At 36.1% G+C, this 13,472-nt stretch overlaps 1 protein-coding gene across 1 annotated transcript in view; it reads right to left on the reverse strand.

Annotated features, from left to right (window-relative positions):
• The window catches only part of fam135b (family with sequence similarity 135 member B), a 242,546-nt gene that overhangs the window by 28,631 nt on the left and 200,443 nt on the right, over window positions 1-13,472 (reverse strand). The window contains exons 11-13 of the mRNA XM_028818042.2: window positions 7,678-7,751; window positions 4,544-4,698; window positions 738-2,820 (exon numbers count right to left, since the gene is read on the reverse strand). Coding sequence (XP_028673875.1) covers window positions 738-2,820; window positions 4,544-4,698; window positions 7,678-7,751 — 2,312 coding nt within the window. The remainder of the gene's footprint in view (window positions 1-737; window positions 2,821-4,543; window positions 4,699-7,677; window positions 7,752-13,472) is intronic.

Raw genomic sequence — 13,472 nt, forward strand, 5'->3', positions numbered from 1 at the left:
AAGAAAGTGCAGGTTAGTTTGACTGGCAGCTCCAGTATGTTGTATGTAAAGTGCTTTATAAATAAAGTTGACTTGACTTGACTTGACTATATAAGTGAATGTGGATGTGTCTATAAGCCTGCTGTCGTCTCTAGGATGAACTCCTCCTTCATACCTGATGGGTAGGTCACGATTCCATGTTGTATTGAACTGGATGGTTTAAGACATGGTCAGATGGATGGATCTATCAATCCATTTTTTTAAACCATTTATTCTTTAGGGTCATACAGAGCCTCTCCAGAAGCAGTGGTTTCAGGGCAAGAACATTCCCCGAAAGGACACTAGTCACCTGTATGCCCACCTCCCCCCCAAAAAATCTATTTTTATTTGAGATTGTGCAGGCTCCACAACGATGATATCACAATCTCTGTTTTAAAAAAAAATATTTTTAATTAAAAGCAAATAATCCATACAATCAAATCAAACTTAACAAAACCAAAATTCAACCCTCACCCAGTGATACCACAATCTCAAATAAAACCTGAGGTTAAAGTACTGTGAGGTGGAAATCTGAGCTGTAGTGCCACTGTGCTGCCACCTTATATACATTATGGAATTATATTTATATATTATCAAACATATTACAAAACAGTACTGTACAATATTTCCACTCTTAGTCTCCACCTCCTCTCAGCAGCATTGCAATATACAGTAGATAATATATAAATGAAGTAATTATTTTGAAATATAGTACTTACTTTAGCATTCTTTCATTTGTTTCTTCAATGATGCAAAATGAATTCGAAGAGATAATTCCAAATGATCCCAATGGTTGCCTAGTTATAGGAGATACGGCTTGTCTCATTGAAAGTCCGCTAACTGATGGAGAATCCCTGAGAACAGATGAGAATGGCAAGCATGTTGGAGCACAGGAAACAGACATATTTACCACCTCCACTACTTTTCTGTTTACAAATGCTAAACCAGAATTTGACGTCTTTGATGATTTTCCTTGGCTGGTTGCAGAAGAATCATGGGTGTTACTTTTACAATCTCTGGAGTTGTACTCATTTTCAGCTTTTAAGGTTTCTAAATTCTGTGCATTTTCTTGGTTTTCACTGCATGTACTTTGTTGTACTTGATCTTCCTCGTTCAGTTCAATCTGATGAAAACAGTTTTCTCTCTCACAGAGTGAAGCCTTGTTTAAGGTGTCTGTAAAACCCTCAAATTTCATAAGTGTTTCATTCCAAATCTGATCACAATCTTTATAATCATAAGCGGCTGTTACTTTATTAGAGCTTTCCTCTTTTGGGTCATACACCTGAGAAGAAATACTTATAGTCCTGATGTCTTCTTCATGTCTTTCATCCAGAACCTTTAGTGGGGGGTATGGAGAAACCATTGACTCATCAGTTTCTGTAGGAGTTGCTTCATTAATAAAAGATTTATATAGTGCCATATCACACAATACATTATCTTCTTTAAGCCATCCAAGGCTTTTTATGCTTAAATCAGGTTTGCCTTTACAGTACTCATTTTCGTGCTCATCTTTGTTACTGTCCCAAGCAAGTGTAACACTCTCTGGTAGGTCTCCCTCCAGAATATCTTCCAAGGAGGACGCATTTCTAAGCAGACGATCACTTTGCCGTACCGTGGCTACTTCTAAAGTTTTAGACATTTTTATACTGTTGTCACTTATATCTTGATTCGGGAAAGCACATTCTATATCCTCATTTTCCTCAGGACTGCTGATCTGCGGAGCAGAAACCGATTTTGTCAGTTTGCTAAGTTCCACGTCCTGTTGCTCTTCTTCAAATGGCAATGAGCTTATAGAAGTCAAAGAGGCCTGAATTCCACTGGGTAGGCTAGCATTACTTTCAGTCTGGCAGCCTTCGAGGGAGTTGCGGTGCATTGCGTGTCTCCTAACCAACTGATGTACAAGATCTCGATCACTCATGGAATCTTGAGGTTTTATTCGAACATCTGGCCAGGCCACAGAACTGGGCTCACTCTCAATCCCTGAATCAGAAATTAAAGACAACGACCTCTTCATACTCTTTGACTTAATGACAAAGTCACCTTTACTTGATGAATTCAAATTTGTTTTGGTTGTATCATAATCAGTTTCTTGTGTAACATTCCTGGTCTCATTTGAGGCATGTGTAACAGACAAAAGTGTATTTATATTTTCATACATTCCAGAGCTTAGCACTGCTGCATCAGTTGCACATTTGCCTTCTGGGGCAATGGAGCTACATTCATTATTACCTGTCTCAGATTTGTCATCTAGACTGCATTGTATTAAAGCATTAATAGCATATTCATTCAGTTCTGACTCATTTAAATTTAAATTAAAAGATGCAGAAGTCCTGTTTAGGTCTGTTGAATCAGTCTCTTGTGTTGCTGATACAATTAAAACTGCTTCTCCTCTATACGGATCCAATTCACTTGGTCTGACATGAATATATTTAAGACCAGAACTGGAGCTGTTCTCTTTGGCACTACTAGTTTCAGTGTGGCTACACAGTTCTTGTTTAAGTTCAGAACTTTCTAGCTGCTTAACCCAAGAAATCTCGCTGACATTTTCCTCTAAATGATCAGAAACTTTAATGTTATTATTGCTTTCTACAAGACCTTCATGTAATGAAAATGCAGATGACAAATCTGTACAATACAGTGAAATGTTATTGTTTATTGCTGGCTTCCCAGATACTGAATCTTCATTTGGACAGGAACTGTTGCAGAAAATGGTTTCTGGACTTGACATTTCTTTATCTTCTGCTGTGTTTACCGTATTAGAGGCCTGGAGACAAGATGTTCCAGCACTGTCAATATCCTGATCTATTTACAAAAAAAAAAAAGATAAACATAGTTTCAAAATAAAAGTTAGCTAAAGGAACAGTTCCCTTTTTAATTTAATTAGGAAACGAAGTTAAGGTAATTACAAGCAAATTAGTTATAGCTCTTCTTTTAACATTCATTTAGAAAGCACTGGCCTTAAGAAAACTTAATTACAATTATAGGCTACAGTATGTGGTATACAGGAGACACTTGTTAAAAATACATTAGACAATCAATGTCATGGGACAGTGTCAAAGTCATCCAAAAGGTTAAGAAAAACATTGGCTCTTCTTAAAGATTATTATACAGCATTCAGGAGGGGGCAATACCTAATGTTATATTATGTCATATCATACAACTTCATCCAAAAACTGTTACATTTAAAGTAGTACCGAGCAATAAATAATCAGTAACTATATTAAAATGCATTACTTACAGAGTATAGAAAGTGCAATATATAGCCAAATCAGCAGTATGGCATCAACTCCATACTTACATCGTGGGCAACACTGAAAAAAGTTTAGTAATTTTTGTCGACACTGCTAATTGAAGAATACTGTATGCAACTTCATATAATATTAGGAATAAGTCATATTTTGGTTGGTAGATGTTTTCTTAGCAGGATTACATCCAATAAAAGATCCACTAAAATATATAGATATACTGCATATAAAATATTAAGTCTAAATTCCTGAGTAAATAACACAGATAGGATTGGGCCACTGGAGAAAGTATCCACAGCTAATTTGATAAACTGAAAATATACAGGCAAACTGTAAATAACAAACGGGTCTGTGGTTGTGTTTCTACACCTCCTTTGGTGAGAGCCCATGCTTAGCCCATGAATGAGTCCATTTATATGCTTCATAGGTGCTTAAGAAGGATGCCACAGGTCACACTTGGTGTGGCATAGTGGTTAAGATTTTGAACTTCAAGCCCCTGACGTTGCAAGTTCAAATCCTGCTACTGACACTGTGTGAACCTGCCAGTGCTCCCATTCAAAAAAGACAGGTAACCAATTGTATCTCAAATGTTGTAAGTGGTAAAGGCGTCAGCAAAAACTATACACTGAACCTAGTCAACCGGATCTGGAAAAGTACAAAGAAATGTCACACATGTGTGTCAGAGGACTTCCTCACAGGCTCAGTCGCAGTATGTAATAACCCATCAAGATGAGACGGAGCGCTATCGCTAATACAGTCATCTCCTTCTTTCCCTTCAGTACCAAGAATCCGGTTTGAGAGGGCAACCAACCCCATCTCTTCCGCTTCAGCCACCTCCTCCTGGCTCAAGCAACCCTGGAGCTCAGCTAGCATTCTAACCTTGGCTATCCAGCCCTACAACTCCTTTGTTTGCGCTCTGAATACCCTGCATAACCAGAATCACACCAAGAGTGTTTCTTTTGCTTTTATCTGTTCTATCTGCGGACAATAAACAGGAGGACCTGGTTGGCACCATAAGTTTTCTCATGTAATAAACCTGTTATTCCTGTACCCGGCCAAAAAAGGTATATATCAAGTTAAAAGGAAAAGCTGCAAAAGTAATATGGATTTAACCTTATGCTTTTAGTTTTGTTTAATTATATACAATAACATGCTAAACAATTTCTATTAAGTTTAACTTAGTATTTCAAATGGTTTTCAAGTACTACTCTATGAGCTGTAAATGCCAGTCCTTCCAGTATATTTCATGGCAGTATTAAGCAGTACAAGACATTACTGACTAATCATGGGAAGATCCATGTATCGGTCTTCAAAAATGATGGGAAGAGTATTCCAGTCACCATCTATATCCAAACACTCCACAGGAAGAGGTGGCATCTTTGTGAGATACTCTGAATTACGGATATCAGTTGCTATTTGACTTTGCCGCTGGATGCTGGAATTCAAGAAATATAAGAATATATAAATTAGTAAATATTAAAACTTCTAAAAAAATCTGTGAAATAGCCATATATTTTACTCTTTATCATTATTAATATTTTATCATATTTGCTCTTAAATTAAAAAAGCACCGGCAGCACAGTAATGGCTTGCTGATTTAATTCTTGATTTGACATTATAACTTTAACAGTTTTATTCATTTAAACAGAAGTGTTAGAAATCTAGATTTGTAATAATGTCACAACTCTGGACTCAAATCCCAGCCCAGGCACTGTATGTGTACAGTTTGAATGTTCTCACCATGGCTGGGTGAGTTTTCTGTGCGTTTCATTCTACTTTCCAAACATGTGCGGGTCAAGTTGATTGAATCTTCCAAGTGAAGGTAAGCAACCTACTGTATATGAGTGAGTATGCCTGGTGATAACCTAATATCTTGGACTCCAGCTCCCGAGGTAAGAAAATAAAAATGTGTGTGTAAGCAAATTATGAATTAAATAAAGCATGACATTAATAAACAATAATATTTTAATATATTTGCCATTCTGACTGTAATGTTTTGTGAGAGTGTGTGCTGTAAAATGTGCAATATACAGACAGTAAAATTATTGACTGACCGGACTCAGATTGTGTAATATATAAATAAAAATATTTATAGATAGATAGATAGATAGATAGATAGATAGATAGATAGATAGATAGATAGATAGATAGATAGATAGATAGATAGATAGATAGATAGATAGATAGATAGATATAGCGCTTTTCTAACCTATTCAAAGCACTTTACTCAGACAGTGGGGAGCCACTTCAACCACCATCACTGAGTAGCATCCATGATATGATGGCAGCAGTTTTTGCACCAGTACACTTACCACACATTACCTATTAGGTGGTGAAGGGGTGAGAGAGATAGTTAGCCAGTAAAGGGCAGATGATAATTAGGAGGCCAAAATGACCAGTCTGTGGTGGGCAATTTGACTAGGACATCAGGAAACACCTGACACTTTTCGAATGATGCCCAAAGCTCTTTTATGACCACAGAGAGTTAGGAGCTCAATTTCATGTCTCATTCAAAATGTGGGGTTAGTTTTTTATAGCACAGTATCCTTGTTACTGCACCAGGGCACTGGGATCCACACACAGCCCACATGGTAAGTGCCCCCTTCTGGGCTCACCAACACATCTTCCAGCAGCAACCTAAGCTTTTCTGACATCCCAGGTATCCCATCTAAGTACTGGCTGGGCCCAAATGCATAGCTTCAGGCGGGTTACTGGTTCTGAAGTGCAAATGGTGTGACTGCTAAGAAGTCAAAGCCTCTCTACGTGCAATGAGTACAAAGGAGGGATGCAATGAAAGCTCCAACAAATGAAGAATTACACATGTGTTTTGTGCAATTTACAGGCCTCAAAAGATTAGTTACCCTGAGTAATTTTAGAGTTTGCAGTCAAGCAGCTGTCTATCTAATGACTGCTGGAAAACAACAGGGATCCTTGAGGAAACCCATTCAAACAGAAAGAGAACGTGCAGATCATACACAACAGACACTTTGGGCCCCATGGCTGATTAACAGGAGGATTTCAGAATGCTTAGGAAGCGAACTGGAGGCAAAATGAACACCCTGCTTACAATCCAATTTAATGTTGAGTATGGAAAATTACAGGGTTTGTCTTTTAGTGTAATATTTTGTGGAGCTTCTTTATTAAATTATTAATTCATTCTTTTCCTTATATTTAAAAATAGGATTTGCTGATTTTGCCTATGTTCACTGCTTTTGGAAGACACAAACAAAATGCCAGTCACTTTTCTCCCTATAGAAAGGGTTATGCATTCCAAATATGTGTTCTCTTTTAAGAAATTTCTGATATTTCAGTATATTTAAGACTACCCTTGAACTGGACGGTAGTACAGGTATAATATAGCTTAGTTTTCCCAGTAATGGAAAAAGTTAATATTTTTAATTACTGTATACAATACAAATATGACTACTTTTCATAAACATAATTTTGAGAATTATACACATAATTGTTGGTTACTTTTGATCTATTTTTGCCTTGGGATAAATGTTCAGCCAAATGCTGTCTACATCATATTTTAAGATTTACTGATAATTCTACCAGGTGTGAAGTGTTAGATTAAAGCTAATAAAGATCAGAATTAAGAATTCTAAGATTTGAAATAAGAATTTAGAATATTACACTGTACATTGAGAACAAGAAAATGGCACATGTACCTGTGTGCATGGATTGAAATAGAAGGTCTCTGACATGCCAGCTCTAATTGCAAATCCCAATAAACAGAGCAGCCTGTCCATTTACATTGGCACATAAAGAAAGATGCAGTCCCATGTGCCATTCTCTTCTGCCAGCAGGAGGACACATTTTTCACTAAGCAACCTCAACCACATACAAAAGATGATACTACAAAATATTAATTCAAACTGCTAAAATCTTTTATTAATGAAGCAACTCCTACGGAAACTGACGAGACAATGGTTTCTCCATACCCCCCACTAAAGGTTCTGGATGAAAGATATGAAGAAGACATCAGGGCTACAAGTATTGCTTGGGTTAAATCAACACCAAATTCATCTAAACTGATTTAACCTCAGCTTTTTTACACTGTCTAAGACTTTTGTTGTTCAGGTTGAAATATAACAAAATGTAATTTTTTGGTTAAGAAAAGTCAATTTGTATGAAGCAGATGTATAAATGTGTCAAGAGTTAATATGTCTGCATCCAAAGATGAATCTAATAAAACTATAAATATCAGCAATTACTTCTTATAAAAGAGAAAAAATAAAATTCAAAAAAGTGATGCTGGAATGACTTCTTTGTTACAGAATACAGTGGCCAGTCTATTCATGTTTTACAAATCATTACATTTGTGTACAATTATAAGAAATTATTGAATGGTGTTATAGTAAGTAAACTGGATGATTAAAAAAAAAAAAAAAAACCAGGAAAAAAAACTTACTGGTCCTCCTGAAATGTTAGAGATGCCAGTTTTTGATGTTCACTGAAAAAGTATGCTTCTGAAAACCTTCTAACCTGTGACAAAAAAGATTAAACAATTTATGATGGATTTAAAATTTATATGCTATATTCATATCTTAGTTAACTATCCCTAGAAATGAATTATGTAACAACTATGAAAATTGGTAAACAACTTTCTTTATAAACAAAAAAAAAGAACAAATTTATCATGAAGAGCATAAACTAATAACCCATTTTATTAACCCACTCATAATAATAATAATTGGTAACACTTTAGTTTAGGTATCTATTACTCATTTATGACTCATCTTAACAAACACTACTTTGGGTCTTCATAAAACTTACAAAGCACCAGTAAAGTGTTTATTCAACTATGCAATATGACCTAATAATAAAACTTCACTTTGGAGTGGTATGAGGGGGCTTAACTGAGATGTATTTCTCTTGATATTATATACAGTATTTAGTATAAGACCTGTGAATCCTTCATATTACTATCATGTCAATATGCCATCCAGCACAGTGATAAATAACCTATCTACTGATATTTTATAAGAGTTATGAAAACCAAAAGAAGGCTTTGTTAAGGTCTCATTACATAACACGCATAACATGTTACCAAAAAGTTTATTTATATAGCATATTTCATACATTAAAATGCAACACAAAGTGCTTCACAAATGGGAAAAAGATGAGTTAAAGCATACAACTTTGGTCTTAATACTCAATAAATAAAATGATTAAAATTTAGAATGTAATACTAAAACAGTAACACATAAAATAATAGTATCAAAAGAAAATTAAACAAAAATATTTACACACAAAAACAGAATAGAAAATTACATGAAATACAACAAAAGTAAAGACTATCCAAAAATATGTTAATTGACTCAGCTTCTTTGATCTTCTCTGGCAATGTGTTCATAACATAATAGCTAAAAGCTACCTCACCACTGCATTTATGTTCCACTAAAACCCTACAGTTCAAGGATCTCAGTTTTTAGTAAGATCATAACTTTAAAGAAGTTAAGCGATATAAGAAGATGTTAGTCAATTTAATGCTTTGCACGAAATTAAAAGAACCTTAAAATCTATTCTAAAAGATACAAGAAGCCCCCGGAGGTTACTGTACACAGGATTGGTATAATATGTTCAGTTTTCTTCATTCTGGTAAATATTAATATTTTTAGGTGAACTGTAGGAAACTCATGCAGCATTTTGAACCATTTTTTACCTTATTAATGGTTGTTTTACTTGGAGGTCGTGGCACTTTACCAATAGAAATTTGCCAGGCTAATACTGTAGAACAATTTTAAAAACTGCTAAAAAACAATTGTTTTAAAATGCCTTTTGCGTAGCTAAATTTCAGTTGTATCCCTATTAGTATATATGGGCACTGTATTATCATTCATTATCATACACTCTGGGTTCTACAATTATGTACTAATCTGTACTATTCTCTGCTGTCTTTTTTGGTTCTACTGTGGTCAGGGTATCAGGCTGCCCTCTGGGCTTATGGATTGAATGGTCGGTGTCTCAGATGTCCACATGACCATCATCAGGGCCGGATTTTCCTATAGGCTAACTAGGCTTCAGCCTAGGGCCTCAAGATCAAGAGGGGCCTACATTCAAATTGTTAGCAAAATTTTATGATCTCTCATGTAATTTACAAACTTAAAAATGGAAGGTGAAAGGGCCTCATAAGTGGAATAGCCTAGGGCCTCTTTTCAAATAAATCCGGCCCTGACCATCATTATCAAATTCTTCTATGTGAAGCCTGAAACCCATGAGGACTGATTTTAGAACATCTATGTTAGATAGAATGCCTATTGGGCGCTGGGTGTGGGTGGTCTTTTGGCCTTGGTACCCCCTGCAGATTTTGTTTTTTCTTTTTGTTTTTTTCTGTCCTCCTGGCCATCCAACCTCACCTTTTTATCTTTGTTACATACTGTATAATATTATTGCCTAATTTTGTTTATGTTTTATATTAACTTCCTTCATAATTCATCTTGTAAAACACTTTGAGCTACACTGTTTGTATGAAAATGTGCTATATAAATAAATGTTGCTGTAAATAGGAAAATAGCCTTAAATAGGGAAAAGATGCGCAAAAACTAGTACCCATCCTAGCAATCATCGGGCACAAGAGAAGAAAAATCCCAGGACAAGGCACCAACCTTTCAAAAGGTAAACACACACAAATACACACACCATGGACCAATTTAGCAAACCTGCACTTCCATGGACTTTGGGAGAACTTTTTGGAAACTCACTCGGACATGGAGAGAACATTCAAACTCCATGTATAAAGCACCGAGATTTGAGCCCTAGTCTCCTGATTGCAACGCAGAAATGCTACAACCCTCCCATAAACTAATAATTTCAATCTAAAAAAATAACATTAAAAGACTGATGAAACAATTCTTCACAACTACCACCAGTCACATAGGACTGATTTTGTCATAACAAACAAATCCAATATAAAGTCACAAGTTTTTATACATCAGTGTATGCTTCTCATCTTTCATCTTATTTTAATCTAATGATATATTTATAATTTTTTATTTGTTATATGTAAAGTAATACTGTATTGCATTTAAGGGAAACAGAAAGGGAGAAACAGAAACCCATCCATGATATGCAAGAGACAGCAATACAAAAATCTGCATTGATGTTATCAAATGGGAAGCTTATAAACATGCAGTAACTGACAGAAATGAAGAAATCAATTTGAAAAACACATAAGAAGTTCCAACTCATGGCACAGAGACTAAAAAAAAAACAGTTACATAGTATATTGCGTTTCCATCAGTGGTAACTTGTGGTAAGATTAATTGTGAGAGAACGCATGGATCCCGTGGCAGCTTCTCAAACCACTTCTGTGCTACTTGCTCTAAAGCAATTGCCAATAAAAATAAAGATTTACTCTCCTCTGTATTGCTACTCAATGCATATTTACATCCCTTATCTAAAATGATCTGTTACATTGCCCTGTGTTTAATTATGCATTCATTTTTCAACTCTGCTTATTCAAACATAGGGCCCTTGCCAGCACTTGTGATAGCCAGTGGCACTAGAAACAAACAACAGCTGTATGGATTTCTACAGCAACATCCACAGTGAAAGTAGAAAGAAGGTAAGGGAAACTGAAATTGTAAATTCCAATGCCAAACATCACTCTCCTTTAGAGTACCACTCCTTGAATAATCAATATTGTGCCAAGATTCAAGGCTAGCACTTCAATCATATTGACAGAGTTAGTTTTATTTTTACAGAAATGACTTTGCTTAGAATCTCATATCAAGCAATATATACAGCTCTTCTTGGTAACAACAAAATAAAATAAACGGAATCCATAAAAAAATGTAGAGAACAATAATAAAAAATAAGTGTAATTGGCTATTGAAAATTGTAAGAGTAGTGGCATCTTTTATATCTTTGGACAAAGAGTTGCAAAAGTATGTAACACCAGAGCGTGCGTCCTGTTAATATCAAGTAGTTTCATGGAGCTAGAGTTTAGAGATCTCAATACATGAAAAGATAGACAGCTAACAAATAATTAATTGAAACAAAAAGTTTCAGAGTTTAGGAGAACTTTATTATACACTTTTCTGGCTGCTGCACTTAGGATAATCTGTAGGTGATTATTTTCACCATAAACTGTGCAATTAGATGTTAATAAAGGCACGGACCAAATTATTTACATAGTTTCGATGTGATGGATTGTCTGGCACCTCAAAGGGTGGCCAGGTTAGAAGGGTTGGCACAAGACCCGAATAGGGCCTGCTGGAGCATTTATTACCAGAATGCTGCAGTATAGCTTTATGAAAGAACTCGATAAAAACCCATAAAAATGTAAAGAAATGTAATATCAACAGTTTTATTATCAACAGTAACTCTGTCAATAATGTAAAGAAATTGCTAATTACTTAATTTTCACTAGCAACATGTAGAAGTCTCAATTTGAAGTCCTTGAAGCATGGCACCACGCAGAGTGCAGGCTTAGAAGCACATGTGCCACAAATATAACGCTTTTCTTTTCGCTGGTTACACTTGTTGCAAACAACACATTTGGTAGCTGGTGACTGTTTGCACTCAGTGGGCGGCACAATGTCCATGTACTGCTGCCCTCAGAGTCATGACAAGTCAGATGCCTTGTGATGAAGAAATGCTTTTGGGGCAGATATATGAGTCAGTGCCAGAGACTATAGGCTCCACATCATCCAATTGACTACCACTATATTGATGTCTGTCATTATCATCAAATTAATCACTTTGCAATAAATCTACTTGTTTCACAATATCAGCAGTTTTATACCCTTTACAGGACAACATAACTATGAACTGTCTATTTATGACACTGTTTACTGAAAGCTGTTGACCAAGCCCTCCCAAGAAAAGAAGACATTCTATGGCCCTCCACTAGATGACAGCACTATAGTAGATAACTGAGATGTGGCAGCAATGCTCACCTGTGTCTATAATGGCTGTATACTGAGAAAACAACTTCTCTAGTATGTCACGTTTTGACAGCGCAATGAGATATGACTTAACTTGTACCTCAAGTGTTTAAAGTTAAAATAAGACCCAGACTAATGTGGAGGTAAGCTAGCATGGTAATGTGGAAAGATGGACACTGCTAAGGGAGCAACATATCCTTTATATTTGCTGTGTGCTATCAAAGACTAATACCAGGTTTCCCCAGGATACTACACTGCACGTGACCCAGGAAGAAAGAGACTGAGGCCAGGGAAAGAATGTCAGAATTTGCAACCCCTGATGGCACCTAGAGGGTATCTGGTCCCAGACAGAATCATATAAGAATGTGTTATTCCTGAATTAGCTTTTTATACAGGATATCTTAAGTCAACCTGAAAGATGTTTCTGCACTGGAAACTGCAAACTAAATTTTAGATGGAACTTCTTCTTTCAAGGTACTTGGAAAAGCATGAGAAATACCCAGAAGCCTTAAAATCTATATGGCGGATTATTTAATGTTTTGAACTGACAGATTTCAAAGTAAACGACTGAGGCACGAAAGAACTGCCAAGCTGGACAAAAGTGAAGTGTACTCTGGGAAAACTGAAAGGCAAAGCAGGACCTTAGACTGTTTTGTAGAACCACTCTGTCAGCAGCTTAGTGCAGCTTCTGATTCCCCTTGATCTTGTGGAATAACTTTCCTGTGTTCTGAGAAACTGTAAAAGCGTTAGCAGCATTGCTACCAGACAGTAAGTCAGGTGTGTGTGCTTAATATGGGCAAGAAGTGGGGAGAGAATGGGTAACTTTTATTAGAGCATTTTTCTCAGTAAGAGTCTTGGTTCAGCATTCAGTTTAGTTTTAGTTCAGATAGTGCTTTGTTACAAGTAATGGAGTGATTGTTTGCTGCCTGTCTAAAAAGTAGAGCCATGAGCATTTAAACAGAGGTTGCTATCTGCTTAGATGCTGGACACCTGCAAAAGTGTTCTGTGTCCAGCAAGAAAACGTTCTGTTCACTTTTTGATAAAGGGTACATAATCGATAACTAAGGAACTGGGCCATCTGGGAACTGTCATGTGGGACAGAATGAAGACTGCAGAATCATACAGTTCCCACATGGGTTGTGTAATTCTTTGTATTGCTTATATTTGCTGCTATTGGCTATCATGCAAACTAATACAATTTTTAAGTAAAAGCTTAAACTCAATTTTACAGAGTGCTGATTGATCATTCCTCGCCTGGCTGTGATCTCTTAAGCACACAAAGGACATTTTGTGGAATCCTCTGCTGGTGGTAAGC

Source organism: Erpetoichthys calabaricus, chromosome 13, assembly GCF_900747795.2.
Source record: "Erpetoichthys calabaricus chromosome 13, fErpCal1.3, whole genome shotgun sequence".
Classification (NCBI taxonomy): Eukaryota; Metazoa; Chordata; class Cladistia; order Polypteriformes; family Polypteridae; genus Erpetoichthys; species Erpetoichthys calabaricus.